The following is a 23,278-nucleotide window of genomic DNA, read 5'->3' as shown; positions in this document are numbered from 1 at the left end:
GGTTTTGGTCGACCTGATCTATCTTGGCCTAGTGTGTGTCAGTCCGCTGTAAAAGTTCCCTGGGGAAGGAATGTTCTAACATCTCTGACTCTTCATTTCACGCTTCATTTACCATCACGCTATCCCAAAACACTAACTGTGCATCTGAGTGTGTGTGTGTGTGCGTGTGTGTGTGTGTGTGTGTGGGTGGGTGGATGAGTGGGTTGGTGCATATGGGTGGGAGGGTATGGGTGTGTGTGTGTGTGTGTGTGTGTGTGTGTGTGTGTGCAACCTTCAGGTTGTTTTCTACATCATACATACTATTTGTTTCACTCTTTCTCCTACATATACCGGGACATATCCATACATTTAACAAAAAATGACCACAGAAAAACACAGATGCTTGAAGTAAACAGTGAACAAGAGACCTTCTCAAATCTGCTGGAGTCAATAGGTACTGTATTGTTCTCCAAGGGCAAGCAGAGAACATAAGGCAGAATGAACCAGAGCTCTTAGGCACAGTGATATGGATGGATGAAAGGTTTAAACACACACTGCGCACACACACACACTAAGCTTGTAAGTGTTGTTTTACTTCTAAAGTCAATGCAATTACCTCTTTTCTCTCTCTGCAGTGTATCCAATGTATGAATATAGCTAGGAGACATGCAGTAAGTGTGTGTGTGTGTGTGTGTGTGTGTGTGTGTGTGTGTGTGTGTGTGTGTGTGTGTGTGTGTGTGTGTGTGTGTGTTTGTGTGAGTGAGAGATAGAGAGAAAGAAGAAGGGAGAATAGTGGAGACACTCCAGCTCATAAAGCCTCTGTTCTATCAATATAAACTCTCTCCAGCTACATGGTGAAGGAATTTACAGCAAGGGTTTTCCTTTTATTTTCATTTTGCAAAACTAACTTTTATGTTTGCGGTATTTGAATAAAAATGTGAGTTAACATTTACGTCACAATGTATGATTTTACATAAAATATCATGGTCTCAAAATCTGCATTATACACTCTGGGGAAACAGAACATTTACAAGTTCATCCAAAGTCATCCAAGATTATTTGTCCACTCGCCTGTTGAAATTCACACAACAGCCATCAGACAGTAAATTGGCTTTTGGAGCTGAGCTGGTGATAAAATATCAGGTCTGAGGCACAGGTCTAAAGATACATACACACACACACATACACACCTGAAAATACACAAATCCAGCCCTGACATGTAATAGCTTTTAAGCAGAGTGGGACATTGAGTTGCATCACCAGCAGCAGTGTGAATGGATGGTGACTATTATTACAGACACACACACACACACACACACACATACACACCATGGTAGGTAGGTATGAATAAATGGTCTGTCTCGGATTGGTGAGATTGGTTCCATCTGTTGTGGAGAAGGTTGCAGGGTCACATCCCTCCTATTACCTCTCCCTCTGTCCAATGACACTTCATTCACTTGAATGTAGGTCTGCGGTGGATGGAGCTAGTAGGACATGTAAAGATAGATGGATACAAACATACAAGGACACAGAGATGGACAGTGAGCAATAGACAGACAGAGAACTTGTCAATCAAAGACAAAGTCATAATCGTCTATTCAACAGATATAGAAGCAGCATCAGGTGTTGAGAGAGAAGACAGGATAGGAGAGTAGGTTGAAATAGGAGCAGACAAGGCAGGAAAGCAAAGACGTAAGGAAGACAGTGGACATGGCCCGTTAGAGGACAATCATTGTCCATCAACGTGAAGAATTACCTTTCTCAATGTCCCTTGTGCCTTCGTGTGAGTGCACATACACACTCTGAGGAACACGCTGACCTGTGCAACAACACTGATTGAATCTTCAGTGGGATTAACAGGGATTTAGCCTAGTGTAATGATATCTGAATGAGTTGATTAGCTATCTGATGACATTTTGCTGTTTGACCTCTACAGACCAATAACAACTGGTAACTCATCACATTCTCTCAGTCTGCATTTAAACAAGGAGACAAAAAAAAGGGGGGGGCAGACATCAGTGCTTTTTCTCGGCTAAGTGAACCGTGAAAGTGTGTCACTGTGTGGGCAGCAACGCCATGATCAGTTACACTTAAAAACATCAGTTTTCATGTGGTTTGCCCCCGTTACGACAGTGACAAATCGCACAAGCAGTGACAAAGTGAAACAATGAAGGTGGTGAAGGGCAAAAATACAAGATCAAAATATAGCTGCAAGCTAAGATTAAAGATGTTCCGGACATGAACAACTTGAGCTAGTTTGACTTTGTTGACAGCTTCATGTACCAGTAACCTAAAAGCTCAGTAATTAGCATATACATTATTTTTAAATATGTATATTTAAATATGATAATATGATTCTTCCATCAGTTGTACTATGGAAGTCTCATTATGAGCTGATACAGTGAGTGAAGGCGAGTGAAGGTATTGTTTTTCTCTGAGTCCAGCATTTCGAGCTCTAAATCTTCATGCACAGGAGGAAACTGGCTTTGCATGCTGAAGTACAGAATCAATCTTACAATAATAAGGCAAATACAGTGTAAGTGAATTCTAAAGTTGAAGCAGTCTTCTCTATAAGAGATCTATAAACAGACTGAGGATTTAATTCAAATAATTTATAGGTTTAATCCACTGGGAGCCATGTTTTCTGTTGTGAATGCCAGCTGAATGAGTGTGATTTAAAAACATGGGGTGGTGGTGCGGGGACAGTCCCTCTGTCATCTCTAGGCAAACTTGATTTAGATTTCAGCTGCACTCCTTCATCTCTAATACCGAGGTTATGTGAGGATTGTAGAGGCTAGAATATGAGAGCTCTCGTCTTTCTTCACATGTACAGCAATTGCTGCAAAAAGTGAAGGTAACAAGTGTGACGGTTGGCATCAGGAAATTTTAAACATGTTCTAAAGATAATTTTTCCACTATAACACAATTGTACAAATAGCACTTCAGCATAAGTATCCTGTGTTTAGCAGCCATCATTGTCACTGTCCTTGAATAGGTGTACAGTGTTATGGTCAAGAAGTTCACCGTAAAGATACATTTACCATTGTAGCAAACTAATTTATATCCTGTAGTAGCATCTAACAGTTTCAGACTGTTATATAGTTGTTAACAGGAAGTAAGGAAATTGACTATCAGACTTCTGCCATTCCAATAGGTCAAAAACATAAATAAAAAAGTTCCTCTGCTGGCTCAGCATTTACTGGAGTTGGTCGTGCTATTGATCAACTCACCAGAGCCTGTGGTGAAGTCCATTTCTCTGACCTGACATTTGAGGGTTTTTTATATGTGTATTTTAAGAAGACATGTCAGATGAGTAATGCAAAATGATTTCTATCAACAGCCTTTTATCAACTTGTTGTAAAAGGTCTTTATGTCTGTATGGGCTGGGCTTCTTATGTGACAGTTTTTTCACAAATGAGACATCACACTCAATAATAACATCAAATATGACCAGCTTGTCTATGTAAAACCTCTAAGCTAAATTTGCCAAATGACAATTCCTTCGTTGTTGGTAAAATTACAGGCAATAGGTCCAACAGCGTGGAAAGAACGTGGTAAGAACGGCGTGTACTGGGTAGTGAGAGAAACAATGTAATTACTGTCTGTAGTCAATATGCAGCACAGATGCCATGGTCATTAAAATATGGCAATGACACTAACCTGAGTGCAGACAGGACTTAAAGAGCACCAAGATGACATTAGTTCACAGAGTTTATCTCTGCAGTGTCTGAGAAACTTGCTGCAGAAGTTTAGCAAAATCAACAGAAAAGCCACTCATTGATTTCAGCTATCGGTGTGTGTGCTGCCTGAAAACACACATCTTGTGCAGTGCAGTATTTGCCAACGGAAGAGGAGCCATATTACGCACATCACTATCAATTTCTTAATTATGGTTATTATATGATTGAGCTGTAGTTCTAAACTGCATACATTAATTCACAGCCTGTTTCAATCAGCGAGTTCATGTTCCTACAACAGTTTATCATGATGCTATGTGCACTACCATCAATATGCACTGTCACTTTTATGAAGCTGTATAACGCTAATGTTTGTCATTTATTATGTAGGTTTTATTTTAGCATGTTGGCTTGATATATTAGAGCCTATCACTGATTGGTGAAGTTCATCAACCACCGATGATATGTGGGAGGCAATCTGAACGGTGGTTGAATAGAGACAAATTCTCCTGCATCAGTGTGAGTTAATAAATCCTAGGCAACGATTAGCTCACACTTGAGTGTGAATTTACCGACTCGCTGTGCAACTTCATAAACCAAACACACTGAGTATTGTGTATAGTGTATTTTGTGTGTCAATGATAAGCAAAGCAATGGCACATCCTTGTGGTGACAAAGTGTGGTTGCAAGGCTGGTGTACCAGCAAGATTTGTTGGTTGAAAGGGAGAGAAATAGCTAATTTACTTAATAGTACTCTCGGACTGACCCTAAAAACCCAAACCCTTACTTGATGATGACTTTAAACATATCCCTAAACACAAACTAAAACTACTGCTGTACATCTTCTTGGGTAGACTCACCATAGAGAGAGCCAAAGTCAACAAAGACTTACTCACTCACACACACACACACACTGACATCACACATGCTTGGGTAGCAGAAAGCTGTGGCGCTGGTCATTAATCACTATGTTGAGATTTTGATGCCACAACAGTAAAGGAAATGCCGATCTGACTCTCTCACAGATGTGCTATACAGCTTTAATCAGCTTCATCAGAGTACAGAGCTGAGAGAACTTTACACTCACTCATTTGCTCAAAGGCTAATGCTTGTATTTTGTAACATGACATGCAGAACAACAGGCTGTTTTATGTGTTTTAATAGCTTCTGAAACTTTGTATAAGTAGAATTCATGACAGAGCTGCTGTATTTAGATTGCATTAGACTGTATTAGACTGTACAAGTAGCAAGTAAGTGTATATTTATACAAGAAGTACAGGAAAGAGACATATTGAAATCAAAATTGAGCATGAAATTCAAGTCGTATTTCAAAAAGACTAACAAACGATCTGATCCTTGCAGCAACATTTCTTTACACATTTCATATTTGTCACACAGTAACAAGAATGACTCCTCAGTACATCAGTGCAAATATCAGCAAAGGTCAGCCAGAGAACATCACTGATGTTCACAGATGGGTTGCCTCTCTGTGCGCAGCCTGTGCTCTCAGTCTCGTTTCTGTCTCCTACACAGTCTCCTACACTGACATGAGCTCAGTTTTGATTTGAACCCGTTTCAGGTTTCAAGTCTCGCTCAGCTGTCAGGGTACAATGCAAGTTGCCTTTCGAAGGGCTAGGTAGCCTGTAACAACATCAGTTGGGAGGAGGCGGATGTAGGAGAACTCCTCAGAGGATGTGAAGCGCAGCTTTGTCTGAGGGTCTGTGTAGTTTGCCTGAGGAAAGACAGGAGAGATTATTCAGTTTGTGGTTTAAACAAGACTTAAAATTAATGTTATTCATGGTATAATTAGGATTTTAACAACTTAATTACTCACAGGGAGTCCAGAAATATCAGAGTATTTCTTGGCTGGCTTTAACGAAGGAGGTGCATCAATGTTGAAGTCTGTGAACACAGAAGAGTTATGAATTGAACTAGTAAATAGTATCAAACTATTATAATTTTTTTTTCTACAACTGAAATATTATTTCTACAACTGAAATATTATATCTTATATTTCATGTAATAATACTATGAAACTGTATCATTTCCTCTTAAAAATGCCCAAACTGCCTTTAAATTTGTCAAGTTGTAGGCATAAATCTGTACTCATATCAGCATAAATGAATAGTCTGAAAAATCTGAAAATTGAAATTTGGCTTAAATAAATGTACACAAACACAACCTAGAAAAAAAAAATTTAAAAACTCACAGTTGGGGTCATTCAGCTTCCAGGGTAAAGTCCGCTCTAAAGCCAGGATCTGTTTGAGATTCTTCCACGTCCTGTTTTTTTTACCAGCTGCTGCTCCACCAATCCCAGAATGCTGCAGTAAATAGTAACAGGACAATTGAGGTCAAAGCAACAGAAGAGCTAAAGCTTAAATTCAAGTGGGCACAGCCCCTCACCATAAATGTAGGGTCTTTGAATGGTGGAGGCTTTGCTGTGGACTCTGCAGGAGCAGGTGGAGCACTGTCGACTGATCCCACTGCCTTCACCTCTGCCACCGTCTCCACTACTGTGATCTGATGAAACACAAAAGACAACTGTTCAGACAAGCAGTAGCCACCTACGCTGTTGCATTTTTGTGTTTATAATGTAAACACAATTGGCTATACATACAAAACACTCAAAAACACGTAAAATACTAATACGTCAATTCATTACACTCATTAGAGGATAAGAAGGGGCCTCAGAAACACCCTGCACTGCTCATCACCTGGTTATACCAAGCATGGTGGTGGCAGCGATGACAGGAAGAATGGTCAGAGTTGATGACAGGATGAACAAACAGATTATGACAATGACCCACAGCATACTGTTCAGCTAAGAGGACCCTGATGGTTAACTAAAGCCATTAACCAATGCTGTAAGTGCCCAGTCTTAACATAACAGGTTACACTAACATAATGACGTTAAGACAGTGTCACTAAAACACTATAAAGATCCTCAAGGCCACGGTTCTTTTTCCTGTTACCTGTGTCTGTGCTGTGGGTGTCACTGTCGGTTGCTTCTTCTTCTTGTTGCTGCTCCCCGGGTTCTGCTGAGCGGCAGACACCGCCGGACTCCCGGGGCGTTTCTTCCCCCGGAGAGCGGCGGAGCTGGCGGCAGACGACTGAGCTCTCACAGTTATAGATATCTGAGAGGCCATCTGTCCTTAGCCCGCATCCAAGAAGCCGTAAAATGTCAAATATACGGTGTAAACGCTGCTTTCTCACATTTAGCACTTAGCATTAGCTGCCCACCATCCGGAGTGTAAACACCGCTTCACCCGGAAATGAAAAAGATTCACTTCCGCTAACGTTTTAAATTTTATCACAATTGTAAAAACAGGAAACCACAAGAACTGTTATTGTATCTACCTGAATATAAATGCAGAAAAAAAATAATCATCACAACAGGAGATGAAGTGCCTGCTGTATTGCTGAAATAATTAAATTAAAATTAAAATAATTATCAAGTCTTTTTACACTGTATTCTACATTTATTCTATTATGGTGTTTTAATTAGATTTGTGATGATGTGATGTCTCTAATCTACTCCTGTTACCTTTCCTTACTGTACCTTACCATGCAAACATATAACCACCTTCATATTCTAGAGGTTGACACCGTGCTCAGCAAAGCCATCACATTTTATGTGTGCTTGATTGCTTCATGCTTGTATTATTTACTCCATAAAATCCTGCAGTTTTTTTTATGTAACCCAAATTGTCTGGAAGGTAACAATTGGGTGCTAAATGTCGCCTAAATGAGAACATTCCTAATAAAACATTAAGTAAAAAATATTGTTATTATTTTTTGTTTGTGTTATTTTGTACAGGTGGAAAATGCACAAATAGGCAAACTCGTACTCATGGTTCGATTTATTCTTCTTTTTTAATATTAGTTCTAATATTATGTCAGTGATTAATCAGTTCAATACTCCAAAGTATTGAGTTTGGGGGCGTCTGCGCCCTCTGCTTCTTTCAGTGGAGTGTTGCTGGCACCATGTGGCTAACTGGGGTTTCTGCAACCAGACTCCGACTCAAAAATTCATATTTATGTAAAATGGATGTAGCAAAATAGAGCAATTATAGCACCTAATGTCTTGTTTGATTAATGGTATTTTTCTAGTGATATTATACATTTTTCTTCTTAGAGAACCTGTATTGATTTAACTCTTTTTTAAAAATGTTATTGATGTCACTGAAGAAATCCCCTTCAAAGTAAATAAACGTTCAGGAAGCACACATACTGGTCTAAACAAACAGGACATATTGCCGCCTTAGACAAATGACGTGCTCTTTGGCCTGAAGTTAAGCCTCAAACTAATCACTCGCCTTTTAAAAAATAGGAACTTTATGAGATGAGTTACATTGTGAGCCATCAGGTCAGTTATGCAATCCTCAATTCAGTATGAATAATATGAATGAATGAAAATGACTTCCCATTTGGTGTCTCACAACCTGTTATTAAGTAACAGTCTGTCCTGTGCCTCTATTTGCTGTCACAAACTGTGCACACAGAATACCAAAAAAGGTAATATGTGTGTTTCCAATGTTGTTACATTCTTAGTGGTGGGCCTGATGAATTGATTCGTTTCTTATTAGTTTCTTACCAATTATCGTTTAGCAGTGTGTGCCAACAATTTGTTCCTAACATTCCCTGCAATTAAGCTGCATGTACAGAGTTGAAAGCAGGTTTAACCTAGGAAGAGTGATTGTCCCCTCTTAATGTGTGAGATTTCTCATATGAATATATATTAGAAGCCTGAGGAGGAAAAGCTACACTATATTTTATCTAGACTGGAAATGTCAGGAAGAAAACCAAATCTAAAATTCAGTGGAGCTTTATTTTTCTATAACTGTGTCATGAATCATCCCAGTGCAACCTCTTCATGTCTATCTTGTTGCACCATACAAGGTTGCAGTTCACAGGTTGGGAGGCACTGCAGTCAAACTCTATTAGACCTGTACAGCATTTGAGTAAGCCTATTAAAATCTATATGAATATAGGTATAACAATATAGGTATAGTGAAAGTCTTCATTTAATCTGACCTGTGAAAGGGTGGGAGTGTGATTACTTTGAAGGATCTATAATGTAGTTCTTAAACTAGCTTGCCTGTCAAGCATTACTCTGCAGGTGGAAGTGGCCTCCAGCAATCTGCTGGTTGATTAGAGCAGGACGCCGTGCTGTAGGAGGTACATGGTTATTCTCTAGTTGCTTATTCACAGTGTTTTGCACAAACACCTGTGAGGGGAAAGTGCCTCTAGCATATCCATCAGTCTGCACTGGCCCACCAGGGAGTGCCCTGTCAGCATCCACAAATCTCCACAGCAGAGATGTACCACATCCAAATTCTACACAGCTACTGCAGAGACCCTGATGAACTCAGGGATGCTGGTGTAATGCTTGTATGTGTGCAGGTGGATTTGGAACACAAACAGAGAAGCTTTACTTCTACTTTGCTGTCCTTGTCCTGCTTTATAGTGACTAGAGGCCCACACTCGCAGGGGAAATGCTGATTTAGAGGAAGGTCTTTCCAAATGTCTCATTCATTTTTCAGTGCAGGCACACTGCTGCTGCCAGCTACATGAATAAAGTATATGTAGAGACTCTGTGTGAGCTCAATTGCAAACAGAAATGAATGTTTTATGGGTGAAGTTAAACTATCAAGTCAACTGTAACTGTGGGTTATTGGATCCACACACTCCATTCTTTATGAACACATCCTGTATTCAGACAGACAGAAGGTTGGAGCAGCATGATGGAACCAGTGACATAGAAGTAAAAGATTTTCCAACATCTGTATTTTGTCAGTCCTCACACATCTGGGTGTCACACAGACCTACTCTGTCAAACAAAGGAAGCTGTTCTGTGTTGCCCTCAGCTGTTTGTTCTGTTCTTGAAGCTGTCATTTTACTGTAAAAGGCCATTGAAAAAGCATTTTCACTGTGAAGTTCATTTTCAAGCTAACATAATTTAAAAGTAGATTAAACGGCAGAGTTGTTTGCTCTACACTCTAGGTTTGGCAAGCCAAACATTTACAGTAAACTGTTAGCCACAGCCTGAAGCACAACGTATTGATCTGTGACAGCAGCTCATTGACTGGTGCTGGATATGTGTCAGTGTTTATAATGGGAATGGATAGCCTCTTACACGTGTGAATGCATCAATGCATGGGTGTAAGCAGACTCCATCTACTCTGGGGACATTTGTATATATGGAAAGATGACTGTGTGGTGAATGAGAGATCATTTTCATGTGAAATATGTGCTTTTAACTTATCAGCTTATCAGCTGCAGTATCTGCGACATTTGCAATATTTAAAGCATATACAAAAGCTATATTTCAAGGTTATTAACAGAAAATTAATCTCACAGCCTCACATCACAGTTAACTTCTATGTCTGATAAATTATCATTTGTTTAGTGCATTGCTTAAGGATGTGTCAGTGGTGTTTTGGCCAAGAAGATGCTCCCCTTCTTTCCTATTTTGTTAGCTATAACTAAATTCTGCTTCTTTAACCCCAAAACATGCTGTACAGAAGATGTGGACAACGTTTGCATCTAAAGGATAACAGAAATACAGTTAACATGTCAACATTAGAACGATTGCAGATTTAAAATGGGTTTGGTGCAACTGAAAGTAGGTTTTGTCCTGCAAATGAAAAATAGAATTAGAGGCAACAACGTAAAGAACAAGGTTATGAAAGCCTTTTGCAGATGTTTTATGACTAATACAAGCTTGTCAGGGGAGAATGCAAATAGGCTGTGTGTATCACATATTGAATCATTCACCGCACTGAATTTCTCTTCCTGAATACATTCTGCATGACCTGACCTAGAAGTGTAGCTGTATTGCTATTCACATCTCATCAAGTCGAGGCAGAGAGTTTTCTGTCTGTGCAGGTAGAACGTTGAGTCATAAAAATGAGACACGGCTCCTCGCTGACTTCATTATGTGCAACAGGAGTTTGGCAGTGATGCCAACACAGACCAATTTGCATGTGTAACTCTGAGAAATTGGACTGCCACCATATCTTGTGCATCATATATTGGCCACAGAGAATCTTTCACAGAATTACAACTGGGACTGCATTGCCAATCATAAACAGAATTTACCATCCCTGTGAATGAGCAGTCAATAAATTGGTATCAACTGAAGAAAATGAACTCACTGAGTTGGGCAGCGAGCTCTGCCTGGCACTGGCAGCGGACTGAGCTCTCCCAAGAGCTTCTCTTATTCTGGTGATAAATTGTGATGAAAAAAAGGTTATGCCTGCAGTCAAGACATTTAAACACTCCCCTGATGGAACAGGTAATAGTGAGCAATACTGTTGACATCTTATTTATAGCTTCTTGTAACTGAAAGTATCCCATTTGCCACAAACTGATGTCCTTTTTCTAGTGGTAAAAAAGAGGAGACTGTTTTATTCTCCATTCTCTTTTCTCAGTTTTTTCCTATTTTACAGTTGAGTTTTTATCCTCAGTATATAACAAGCCCCTAACTGCATCTAAGGCCTTATTGGTTTGATGGTATGTTTGCAAACAGTGGCCAATAAAAAGAGGTGAAAGTTATGACCCTGTGTCATACAGACCGGTTAGATCTCCCCACAGATCTATTCAATAGAATTTGAAACAAAAGTGTGTCTGCACTGTCAATACTACATCATCATCATGACCTGATACAGCAGCTTTGATTAATATAGACTGACAGGTTCAGGGGACAGTAGTTGGAATCTATCATGATTTCTAATATATCTTGTTTTTGCAGGTAGTTAAATATGCCCCACATTCTACAAACCTTTGCCATGAACAAAAGATTTGTAAGACATTTTATTGTGATGTTCATTGTGTATTTATAAAGCAAACATAGTTTTAAGTTTTTATTCCTGTTTTCTGCAGGACAAATACTTTTCACACTCTCTGTACTGTATTCTTCTCTGGTTCTTTCAAAAAGATGGATGACATAGAACTTTTTGGATATAGTTATGATTTAGTGAGTGCTCTGTTTTAAATTATTACATTAATTAGCTATAGCCATGATAAGATACTAGGTTTACCCTTTAGTGGCTTGTAATGTATGAGTTCTAATTATTGGCCTAATGACTGTTTGCCTTGATTATCAATAGGTCAACTACATTTTAAAGACTAAAATCATGCATAAATGACCAGATGTGTATTGTTTTCTGTGGATGGTGTATGATCCCTGAACCTCTGACCCCCAATTCTGGCCAAACTTTTAGATCTTTGCAGACTATGTAACAGAGGATGGGATCAGTTTGAGTATTTCTTCCGGGTTGAGTTAGTTAAGGGAGGGATGAGCAGTGATGCTGCCTGTGTTTGCTCTGCACATCAGCAGCCAACCTCTCTCACTCAGACAGACCGAGGTAGAGGCAGCACGTCCGCCCGGAGAGAGAGTGATCTGACCGCATAGCGCTACTGGCGACCGAACCGACAGTCATGTTCAAGGTCTTATCACATGGATGTCTCCTCTGAGAACGCCCTCTGACAAGTGGCAGAGCTTCTGGAGCTGTGTTCGCCGCGGAAAACACCCCACTGCCGGTTTGATTTTTGAGGGAACTGGTTTGTCTCGACGCCTGGGAGAGGACCACACTCCCCCCCCCATCGTTAGCTCGCTAAGCTAGCTAGCCCGCTAACTTAGCCGCGATAACGTTCACTGGATCGGCGTCAGCTTTCTGCCTCGTAGCTAGCCTGCGGTCTCTTGCGGCATAGCGGCGGATTGAGGTGGCCCGTCACTGTAGGTAAGCAAACAATGCATATGAAAATCCTGTGTTAATGTTGTGTGTGCAGCCACATTGACAACCACGGGCTTGTTTTTGGCCGGTGGAGCACTAAGGTAGCGGCAGACTGGCGCTACCGCACAGAGGTTCTTGTTGACAGAGGCAGCCAAGCAACGGTGATGCGACTCACCGTTAAACACACCGATTGTTGTTGTCGTTTTCCAGCTAAAGAGCTCACTGTTGCTGTTCAACAACCAGTCTGAGACACGGGTAATGAATGAGACGCATGTTTTGAGAGTAATATGTTTCCTAAACACTTTTTTTTAGTCGTTAACGTGACTCTTGACTGGCTCTGTGGTGAATGGGCCACTGCCAGGTTAACGTTATCTCTCATTGCCGCATTTGACCGCAGAGAGACTTTTCCTAAGTCTAACGTTATTCAAATGAAGGCTTTTATGACAACTACCAGATAGCCCGTATTGATTTAAGCACAAGGATAACACGCGCAAACAATATATAAAGCTGTTCATCTTTTAAGTGGACCACAGTGGATCCAGCAGTGTGAACATTTCAGATTTTATTCTTGCATCACAACCTGGAGAGATGATTTAACCACTAGCTGTTCTGTCCTGTGTCCTGACGGTGTCAAAGTGCTGCGATGCCTCATAGCTGCATGCACATAAGGAGATAAAAATAGTGGCAAGAATCAACCTCTTTCCTTCCTTGTTGGGCTGTAGAGTTGGAGGACCACCCTCCTCCTCCTCCTCTGTTTCACAGAGGTTAATCACATTTCATGTAATTCAATCACTTTGTAACCTTTCCAGCATTTGGTTGAAGCCCTTGTGGAGGAGAGCGTCTCATTGAGTGAGTGAAAGAAGAGAGAATGAACTTGCATGAGTGAGCGTGCATTAACAATGCTGTAATTATCTCCAGAGATAAGAAAATGGATTCACTATTAACCGTGCAAGAGTCGGCAGATTAAGATGTAGGATTGACAGGGAACCAATTAAATTAATCTGTCATGTTCAATAAAGGTAGAGAAAAGAGAAGCATGTATTATTTATCCCCAGAGTGTATGTGGCATTGCCTGTGCGGTAGGGCAATAAGCTACATTGCTGGAGGGAAGCTGTGTACTTTTGTGCTACCTGTAGCATCTGTCCTTTGGTGACTGAACATGAGCTGATGGCTTTAATGCTGTTTCGAGAAAGCGCATCTGTGTGGTACAGCTAAACTGCGTAAAATGAGAACTAACTTGACCATGTAGGTCAAAATACCTGTAAATGTAAACAGGACATGTGACTTTCAAGCTTTTTTCTGACCTGGATTTTTTGTCTCACATTTGTGTCACATGAACTTGCCTCACAGCTGTATATATATATGAAGTCAGCTCTGTGCTAGGGCATGACTGTCCCGCATTGAAGGGAAATGAATCATATTCCTCATTTCAAGGCCGTGAAGTCTGCATCATGCGTTTCCTGTCCTGTGTGTGTTGACTGTGTGGCCTTAGCAGATGTGCCTGTGTTCGTGTGCGTGTCCGTCGGCTTCCACATACGTGAGACCTAAATCAAGATTTTTGCAAATTACGGACATTTTGGACAAAGTTTGTGGCACAAATTTTATTTGAACCAAATTAGGTGTATCATTTAAGAAGTAAATGGCATGCATGAGGGCACTCAACATGTATAAAAAGAAATGTCTTAGTATAGGCATGTCACTGTGGTTTTAGTTCACATTATATGTGGTGGTTATAATAATAATAATAATAATAGTGATATGCTTTAAAATGTATTTAGTTTAATCTTTGCAAAATTCCTAATTATAAAGCATATGCATAATTCCAGCCAAGATGTTTCCTTCTGTGCTTTTATTATGGTTTATGGTAAATTAGTAGACTGTTTCCCCCTTGGTTTTGCTGTTTACCCTATGAAATTATGTTAAGTGTTAATCTGTGTCCATCTCTGTGATGTCCACTTTGTTTGTGTGTGCATATTTATGAGTATATGTGTGTGTGTCATGAGGGTGGCTGTGGTACATTTATTGCCCTGAGCTGGCCTGGAACAATAGCTCTATTCTGACCCATGTCTCCGGAGGGAGGCAGCAGCATTCGGCGTTCCCGGCACTCTGTGTGCCAGCAAGGCTTGGTTTAGGATTGGGTTTCCACAGCCACCTGGACCTCAGAGCACAGGAATGCCATTGTTCCTCCTTCCAGACTATGGCCGGATCAGACGCACATTTAAACACATGCACATAAATAGACGCATGCATGTACACATGCTTAGTACACACTATGTAATAGCTCAATGTCTGCTTGTCCCCCCAAAACCTTACATAAATAGACAGTGAAACGTCAGGCCTCTGCCTACACTCCTGCTGAGACTTGACATTAACAGCAGAGCAAAAGACTTGTCTGAGTGGCTGGTTAATATTTTAGCTGCAAAACACAGTATGTATATGTGAACATACTGTAGTTTCAGTCTTTGTTCTGTTGTTTAACTATGGCAAAATCTGCAAGTTAAGTGGAGAATTGGTTAATTTGTTTATGCCATTAATCCTGCAAAAATGACTAACTCTGAGTTTTTGGTTGTTGGTCAGACAAAATAAGATGTTCACAGACCTTATTTTTCACTGTTTTCAGTCAAAGTTTTGGCTAAACAATGCATTGATTATTCAAAAAAAGTTATAGTTTGATGGATTATGAAGAAAATACTCGCAGACCAAAATGCAACCAGACATGACATCTGTGACCGTGAAATTTAAATTCAGAGAGGAATCACAGTGATACCTCATCTTTTACATTTGTTTTCACTGGTGAAATGTAGGTTTGGATTTATTTACTTAAAAGTCATCTTTTCAGTCGGATCTCACAGACATCAGGCATCTGATAACTACTCTGCCGCTGGTTTCTTATCTATGGATTTGGTTTTTACTAATGTCGTCTGATCACCCACGCATCAGGCAGACTTAATGTCGCACTTTTGTTGATATTGGTCTTGCCTCTTCACAGCTCCACCTATTACAGCAGTCTTAGCAGTGAAGAGCCACATTAACATAAATAGCTATATTTGTTTGTTTGTTTAGCAGAGTGGAACAACCATGTAATGTGACTTGTCTCATTTTTGGACTCAAATCATGCATTCATGTGGTTATTGTTACTATACATGGATTTTTTGTTTATTGTACCTTTTAGTATACACATTGGAGAACACACTCTGGATGTTGATAGGTAGTTTAGCTAGATCAGATAGCAGCAACCTTAAGTGGTTGATCTTCAGACAAATTGAGAGAAACAGAAAACAGAGATGGAGGAGAGGAAGATAGCCATCAGCAGCATTTAGCAGTTTTCCTTCTGCCTCTCGGGCCTCTAGGGTTTATAGTCAGGCAGTTGCAGTAGTGTTTGCTTATGCGTGTGTGTCCTCTGGCTTTCTAACGGGTCACATTAGGGATAGAGTTGCATAGAAGTGGGTCAGCCAGTGCCACTAGGGAATCTTGCCAGCTCCCTGCTCAAACTCGGGCTGGAACCACCTAAGGGCCAACACAAACATACAAGTCTTCCCTCTGTGCATGTATGTTCAGTATATGGGTTGTTGCAGAGTATAGATTTTTTTATTATGCATGTGTATATGCAATGAGAGTGTGAGAAGTGTGATGAATGCTGTTTGTTATTCATTGGCATTACATATCCTTGTCTTCTTCGTTGTACTTTGAATCCCCATAAGTCTTGTAAATCGGAGAAGGCAAAGAGCAGCAGGCCTAAGCTATGTCGCAGTATGTTTAGACTGCATATAGGGCCTCTACAGATGATTCAGAGCCTGTCACACTCAGTGTGTCTCAGCTGGATGGACACAGTGTTTCTGCTGGCTTAATGATAAGGAAATAGGATTTAGCCCAGTATTCAGCAGAGGTTTATTTCATCTCCTGGTCGCAGTCTCTTGTTTTCTGCACTGGTTTTCCTCTGACAAGGAATTAATAGTCTATTTCTGTTCAGTTTTCTTGCCTATGTCTCTATATTGTTGAATTGAGATGACATCATGAGCTAATAATTGGGCACTAATATTCATAATTAACTTCCATCCAATACAAATAAAGCTCGATGCTTCAAATGATGTGCTACCAAAAGTGATTTGAATGCTCTTTTCTGAGATTGAGGAGATTGACAACTTTTTAAACCAATGGCCACCTGGTCAGGGTTTAAAGTGTTCAGCAGCAGTTACTAATATTATAATAATAAATATAATAAATAGCTCTGTGCTTGTACTGTTAAAGAAGAAAAGAAGGCTCAATGCATGAGCATTGACTGGAATAGATAAATATTTTGAAGAAGCGGGTCTCAACTTGCAAGTGAACCGCATTCCAGAAAAGTAATGATACGTTTGTCATAAGAAGTGAAAGGACTGGGTTGTTGTCAGAATGAGTTTTTATAATGTGCTGTCCGACCACCCTGGTAATCCAAAGCATTTATAGTTGTGCACAGAGGCCACACTTGAAAGCAAGTTGCAAAGCAAGCCATCATAAAGAGAGGGAAGTTATGATATTGTTATTGTTAAATACTGTATGGGGCGAATAACATCAGATTTTCTGTCATTCTCTCTTGAATGTTAATCTACTTAACATACTAAATCCATACTAAATATAGATGGTGAGAGAAGTTTAAAGGGTGGTTCCCTTCTCACCTTTGTACAGCCAACCAATCATGGTGTGAACTGGATGTTGCATTGGTTTAAGAAAAAAAGTAGCCTGACTATGTGGCAGGGAAATTTGTTAGCTTGAATGAAATCCAATTTTGTCTGCAATTGTAGTTCAGTTGCAAGACTAGTTGACCTTGAGTGCTTATTATTCCATGACATGGATGACTTCACACTTACTGTGATCTGATAATATGAAGCCTTGAGAGTAACTTTGAACACATGATTAGAGAGAGCCTAGGTCAAGTTACTTTTTTTGTGGAAGCGTGCTGTTCATGCTTCCAATTGTTGCTTACAGCATCTGTTTCAGTCTGAGATATGACCTGGCAGGCAAAGACAGAGTCCCAACCACTATCTGTTTACTCATTCATTGCATGCTGTAGTTCACCCAATAGTGAGCAGTAAATTGAGCTTTCAGAACCTTACTAATTATTGCAATTTTGCATCGTCACCAACAGCTGTATTGCTGCACGACGATAATTTTCTCATCTGTAAAATTGGAAGTGTTGGATTGTGGGATTGTTACACTGCTTTTTTGTTCCATGGTGAAATATTCGAGTGCACTCACTATATAATAAACACACTCAACATTCGGACACTCAATTAAAATGGTGGACAGTAAATGTAGTGCATTATATAGCAAATAGGGAGTAATTTTGGACACAGTCATAGTTTCCATGGCGACAGCCGTGCTTTTTGCCCATCCCCCCACAAAACCCAACATAAGAGGAAGTGGAATTTGTCCAATTTCTGCTGAGTCATGGAGAAACTATTGTGTGACACATTGTCAAACAGATGTCTCTCTTTACACTGGCCTGGAGAGCCTTTTCTCACAGTTTGTTTGGGAGTAGATGTTTGCTTCTCCATCCGTTTGTTTTTTAAGATTTTAATAAAAAATAAAAAATAAAAAAATATATATATAGCATTTGCTGTTTTTCTAAAAATGCATTGTAGGCCATACCTACTACTACTGTTTGTGCATACTGGACAGACTGGGTTACACTTTATTGATCTCTGTGGGGATATTTGTCCTCTGTATGTGACTCAACCTCAGGGTTCAGGAGCAGCAGGCAGCCACACACAAATTAACTCCAGTTAACTCTGTTGCGTTTGTCAAGGGCAATGGCAGGACTGATCCTACTGTACCATGTCTGTGACCAGTGGTGGGTTGTAGTAGTAGTAGTAGTAAACCCTGAGAACCTTCTGGATTTGAGCCAGTCTTGTTAAACCACTAAGCCAGAGAGTTTTTACCAGCCGCTGTGAAATGAGTCAGGTGTCTTGCACTATGCTGATTATAAGCGTAACCACACACACATATACGCACACTGTCTCACTGTAACTGTGAGGACACTCATTGACATAATGGTTTTCCTAGACCCTCACCCCAATACTAACAATCACAAATAAATGCCTAAACCTAAAACCTAAGCTTAACCCCCAAAAGACTTTTTGAAGTTGGAAGAACTTGCTATAATGTCTTCACAAGACCTAAAAGAATGGTATTGAAACCAAAACTGGCCCACACAAGGAAGTAAAGACGTGCTCACCCACACTCACACATTGGTTTTATCACTTGAGCTCAACGAGGTAATGCATTTGCCTCATCAACTTCCTGACACAACTTACTTGTTACTTTTGTTTTCAGCTATCTCTAGTTGAATGCATGACTGCATTGTTAAGGTTGTTTAGGTCATTAAATGCAATAAACAAGATGCTAGGTAAAATTTACTTCCTGAATAGACCATGTGGCTATAACATTTTTATAGAGGAAATTAGAGAATTTGAGGAGAGCAGGAAAGACAGGGCACCATGCTGGAGCTCTGTACTTTGTCTTAGTTGTGTGACAGCGTGAGCTATCTGCCCCAGGCTCACCCCGACCAATGTATAGCTTTCCCCTGTGGGCCTGTATACACACAACCATCCATCTCTTACTTTTATCTGCTACCAAGCTGCTACTCTGTGTCTGCATACATGTGTTCAGGTCTGTGTGTTTGTGTGTCTGAGGACTCTTGGAGAGGAGTTGTTCTAGCCTGGTCAAATTGAGAACCATATGGTTACTTCTGGCTGATGGACTGCAGGATAGTGAGCCTGTTGGTTATCTGAGTGTATATGTGTGTACTAAGCCATCAGAAATTGTATTTGTATGAACCAAAATTGCCAGATGTGCTGTGCTGTATCTCGGGAATGCGTGTCTGTGTGTCTGTCGTTTATGCTGCAGTGTAATCTGCCAGCGGCTGGGATATGGGTCAGTGTGGCTGCAGCTCTGCAGGGAGACAGATACAGCAGCAAGATACTGCCCCTGTACTTGCTATCAGGGGACTAGCCTGGCTAAAAATGCATCACAACAGTGTTGTGTAATTTGTGCACTTTCTGTGCTTTTTCATAAATAAAAATGCTTTGGCTGTTTTAGTCTTTCTGTTTTGTGTGTTTGGATGGACATGTTCAAAATATTCAAACATATTGATCAATAAAGTGTGTGTAGCAAGCTTTATTAGAACACTGTCTATAAAGGAATAGTGACAAAATGACAGATTGAAGATCTGTGTGGTAATTGAATAGTCCTATATTTAATAGTGGATGGCCAGATTAGTCATGCCTGCTGCTCAAGTGGTGTGGACCTCACCTGCAGTCGATAAGCCAAAGTTATTGCTAAACATTTGGAACTTCTAATAAAAGCTATTTGTAGGTTATGCAGTGTGATTAGGGGTGTGTGCATGTGTCTGTGTGTGTGCATGTGTGTAGAGGCTATTGACCTGATGACGGAGCTGCTTAAATGAAATATTGATAGCGTTAGCTCAGTTAGGAAATGTGTGTATGTGGCGTTGTGTGTGTATATTCAGGTCTTTCCCAGGTGATTGATTGTGTATTGTGCAGCAGCCAATAGGCTATTGAGTGTCTGTTTTTTGAAATATAGTCTCATAGATCAAACCACTTGAACTGACCCAGTAATATCAGGATTAATGAGGACTGATCGTGCAACTAGACAGTTGGGATACATGATGCTGTTCACTATCAATGATGGAGAGTGGCTAAAAGAGGATGTCTTTATTTGTTCATAAGTGGCTTGTAATGGCACAGTGAGATGAAAAATGTCTGTGTGTTGTTGGCTCGAACTAAAGCACAGTTTTCATTTAGTTATAAGATAAAGCAGTAGATATTAAATACTTGGAGTGACTCAGCACACTTAGCTTTCCAGTTATATTATATGACATCCCAAAATGTTGGGGACACATAAATCATGTCATCCTAACTCATCCTAACTATGTGACTCTTGTTTTCCATTAGTTCTCTGAGGAGGTTCAGTATTTCAGTTCCAACAACTTAATGATGACTTTGCTGCCAGTACTTACAAACAGACCGGGATCAAAAAACAGTCTGTATTTTTTATGATTTTCATCATGAGTTTAAAAGTTCAATTGTAGTTGCTTACCTCAAGATCAGTTACAGTAAAAAGTTTATATTGTAATTTAATTTAACACATCAGCTAAGCTCCACTGCGGCATTCACAGTGTTCCAGCTGGAGTTTAGCATGTACTCAAACTATCAGCTCAAGTGTCGACTTGTAGTTGGGCTTGCAGTAATGTCACTGAATGGTACTAGTCACAGCACCAGTTACACATAACATTACAACGACGGTAACTAAACGAGGGGAAAGCTGTAGTCTCCTACTGCACTGGTTAAAAACTCAGTCACACATTACTTTAGAGTTACACCAGAACAGGAACTGAACCAGCCTTTTTGTTGACCTTAAAAGACTAATGTCAAGCAACTTCCGTTATCGACAGTTTATTGAAGTTTCTCATTTTGTAATAATTTTAATGTTATATTGTGAGTAATGTTTATACCATCCAACACTAGTTGACAGTTGCAATAATATCAGTTCTTCGCAGTACCGGCCAAAGATATACAAAGTGGAAGAACTTTTGTTGATTTATCAAGCACAATTAGTCCAACCCCCTAGCTTTATTATTTCTAAGACTTTATAAGTCCATAGAAAATGTTTCAGGCAGAGCTTATCAGGCTCTTTGCAGACCCAAACTGTGAATTTCTAACAGAGCTATGCAGTTTAAAAAAACCAAAACATTTTGTTTCTTTCAAGATAAAACAAAATTTCCACTAGCTTCACAGCCAGAAATGCTGCTTTATATATTATAGCCACAGGGATCTCAGAAATACAATGCAAAACCCAGTCTGAATTGGTTAAGGACCAGCTAAGGTTCAACAGGTGGTTAACAGATGATGTTATTTTGAATGAATAGCAGTGATATACATGTATATTTTGTTATCCATTACTCTTGCATATTTTATGTAAATGTTTTATACTTTGCTTCTGCTATATAGCAAATTAACTTCAGGATAATTTGCTAATGCTGTGCATGCAGCTAAAATGGTTTCTGTTGTAAGGAAAATATGTTAAATCCACACTTTTCCATCACTCTACAGGAAGACATTGCATGCTGTGTAGAATTACTAGGAAGTCTGTCCTGGACTGGGAATGTTGCCGGGAGCATTTGAGTGCACAGCTGGGGGCATGTACGTACTTAAGCTTGATCCTTTTAACACAGAGCCTGACCAGAGTTGGAACACCAGGGATATGTGGAACCTAGGACAAAGTCTCCAGATGTTACACTAGTCACACAGAGATAGTGGTGAGCTAAATCTGTTCTGTGTAATCACTCGGGACACAGAGGAGGGAAGGTAGCGAGCATGTGTGTGTATTGTCACCACTGTCATTCCCGTTAACAGTGGCCCAGCAGCCTGCTCTTCTGTTTCCTGTGCTCTCTACTCTTCGTAAACAGGAAGCAGATCTCTCTCTTTCTATGTGACTCTTTCCTTTCATCTGTCCTGTCTGTTCCTTAGTCCCCCTTTCTTCCTCTTCCTACCATATCTCTCCCTGTGAGGATCTAGGGTATGTCTAGAAAGTGTCAGGCCCCCAGCTCCCAGAGCATGTCTTTATTATGGGAAGCAAGGCAGGCTGGTTTGTGAGCCGTTTCATCCAGGATAAATGTGACATAGTGCTGTGTCGAGGGACCTTGGACTAGTTGCGTCTTACCTATTTTCTCCTTGCTCTATTCCTGGCATTCCTGTTTTTCCTCCCTGGGCTTCCCCTGGAAAGCTGTCAGAAATGCTGAGCTACGGCTACTGTTGCCAGCAACACTGTTGTCATCTTTTGTTGTCTTTCCTCTAGTCCCTGTCTAGCGTGGATTTAGTGTTTGTGTATCCATGAGGTGCTGCAGAGCCCTTCCTTTCCCACACCACTGAAGAAATTAGGTGTCTGACAGTGCTGGAAGGAGGTGGCGTTGGCAAGCACTTGGCACGTTACTGTTTGTTGTTGCTAAGATCAAAGATGTCATCTTTGGACTCCCTCTGTTACAACATACGCTACAAACAGAGTGACATAACACTTACAGTTATCCTGGCTGAGAACCAAACACACACACACACACGCACACGCTGATAGCAAGTGATCACACGGTCTTAAGAAAAGAGACCTTTCTCCCTATCTTACCCAGTTTTGACTCTGTCCTCTGTCTTTCTGTGGTCAGCTTTAGGGAAAGAGTGGAACAATTAGGTTTAATACTTGGCCGTGGCTGGCAGTTTTCATACTGCGTTTAAAGAATTGTGAAAGACTAATTTGATTTACTGTCAGTTTTAACTAGTCCCTCACTAACTTCTTAAGTGTCCAAACAAAGGTTGTTTTAAAGCTGTTCAACCTTGTTTGGCTCCAGTCCTGTTTTGAAGCCTCAAGCTTTAGCATGCATGGTGTTTTGTGGATGCAGATCTGCATGAACCACACAATGTGTTTATTAAGTGATTTCTGCTTGCTTAAAAAATATGTGCTCTTGCAAGTAGAGATTTATTAATTTATCCACTTATGAGCTCATCCTCACCTGTGCATTTTTCTGACTGGCTCAGTCAGTCACTGGTCTTTTGGATTTGCAATGGGAATTACTTCAACCTAGACTGAACAGAAAGAAGCTTTGGTGGGAGAGAAGACAATTAGACTTCACGCTTTAATCACATAGAGTGTTAAGGAACTTTTGGCCGCCATGCTGTATTGTCTGTGTAGGTTCACAGCTGTTCAATGCTGGAAAAGAGTGAAGTAAGTAGGAAAGACGAAGAATGTAAGCTGAAAACTAGAGTTGCATTGATCCAACTTTTTTTTTTCTCCCAATAACAATTCTAAGGCCTAAACTTTTGGTATATGCCAATGACC

At 40.2% G+C, this 23,278-nt stretch overlaps 2 protein-coding genes across 3 annotated transcripts in view; one reads left to right on the top strand and one right to left on the bottom strand.

Annotated features, from left to right (window-relative positions):
* Positions 1–4,799: 4,799 nt before the first annotated feature.
* Positions 4,800–6,912, bottom strand: ino80c (INO80 complex subunit C). Its single transcript, XM_026370273.1, has 5 exons — positions 6,629–6,912; positions 6,060–6,176; positions 5,866–5,977; positions 5,491–5,558; positions 4,800–5,388 (listed from the first exon to the last, which is right to left on the bottom strand). Exons 1-5 carry the CDS (start codon positions 6,800–6,802, stop codon positions 5,257–5,259), a joined length of 603 nt encoding a protein of 200 aa, XP_026226058.1. The 5' UTR covers positions 6,803–6,912; the 3' UTR covers positions 4,800–5,256.
* Positions 6,913–11,994: 5,082 nt separating this feature from the next.
* The window catches only part of galnt1 (UDP-N-acetyl-alpha-D-galactosamine:polypeptide N-acetylgalactosaminyltransferase 1), a 32,249-nt gene continuing 20,965 nt past the window's right edge, over positions 11,995–23,278 (top strand). The window contains exons 1-2 of one of the 2 annotated variants that reach the window (XM_026372587.1): positions 11,995–12,400; positions 21,505–21,594. The gene's annotated coding sequence lies outside the window, so the exon portion shown is untranslated. The remainder of the gene's footprint in view (positions 12,401–21,504; positions 21,595–23,278) is intronic. The other variant, XM_026372586.1, reaches the window with a different exon arrangement.

Source organism: Anabas testudineus, chromosome 16 (assembly GCF_900324465.2).
Source record: "Anabas testudineus chromosome 16, fAnaTes1.2, whole genome shotgun sequence".
Taxonomy (NCBI): domain Eukaryota; kingdom Metazoa; phylum Chordata; class Actinopteri; order Anabantiformes; family Anabantidae; genus Anabas; species Anabas testudineus.
This window is presented reverse-complemented; position numbering and strand designations above follow the sequence as displayed.

Excerpts from the sequence above, each read along its gene's own strand:
- ino80c (XM_026370273.1), bottom strand. The coding sequence starts at position 6,802 with ATGGCCTCTCAGATATCTATAACTGTGAGAGCTCAGTCGTCTGCCGCC. Across the intron at positions 5,978-6,059 it reads TCAAAGACCCTACATTTATG|CATTCTGGGATTGGTGGAGC; the intron begins GTGAGGGGCTGT and ends TATTTACTGCAG. Across the intron at positions 5,389-5,490 it reads CTGATATTTCTGGACTCCCT|GCAAACTACACAGACCCTCA; the intron begins GTGAGTAATTAA and ends GTCTTTCCTCAG.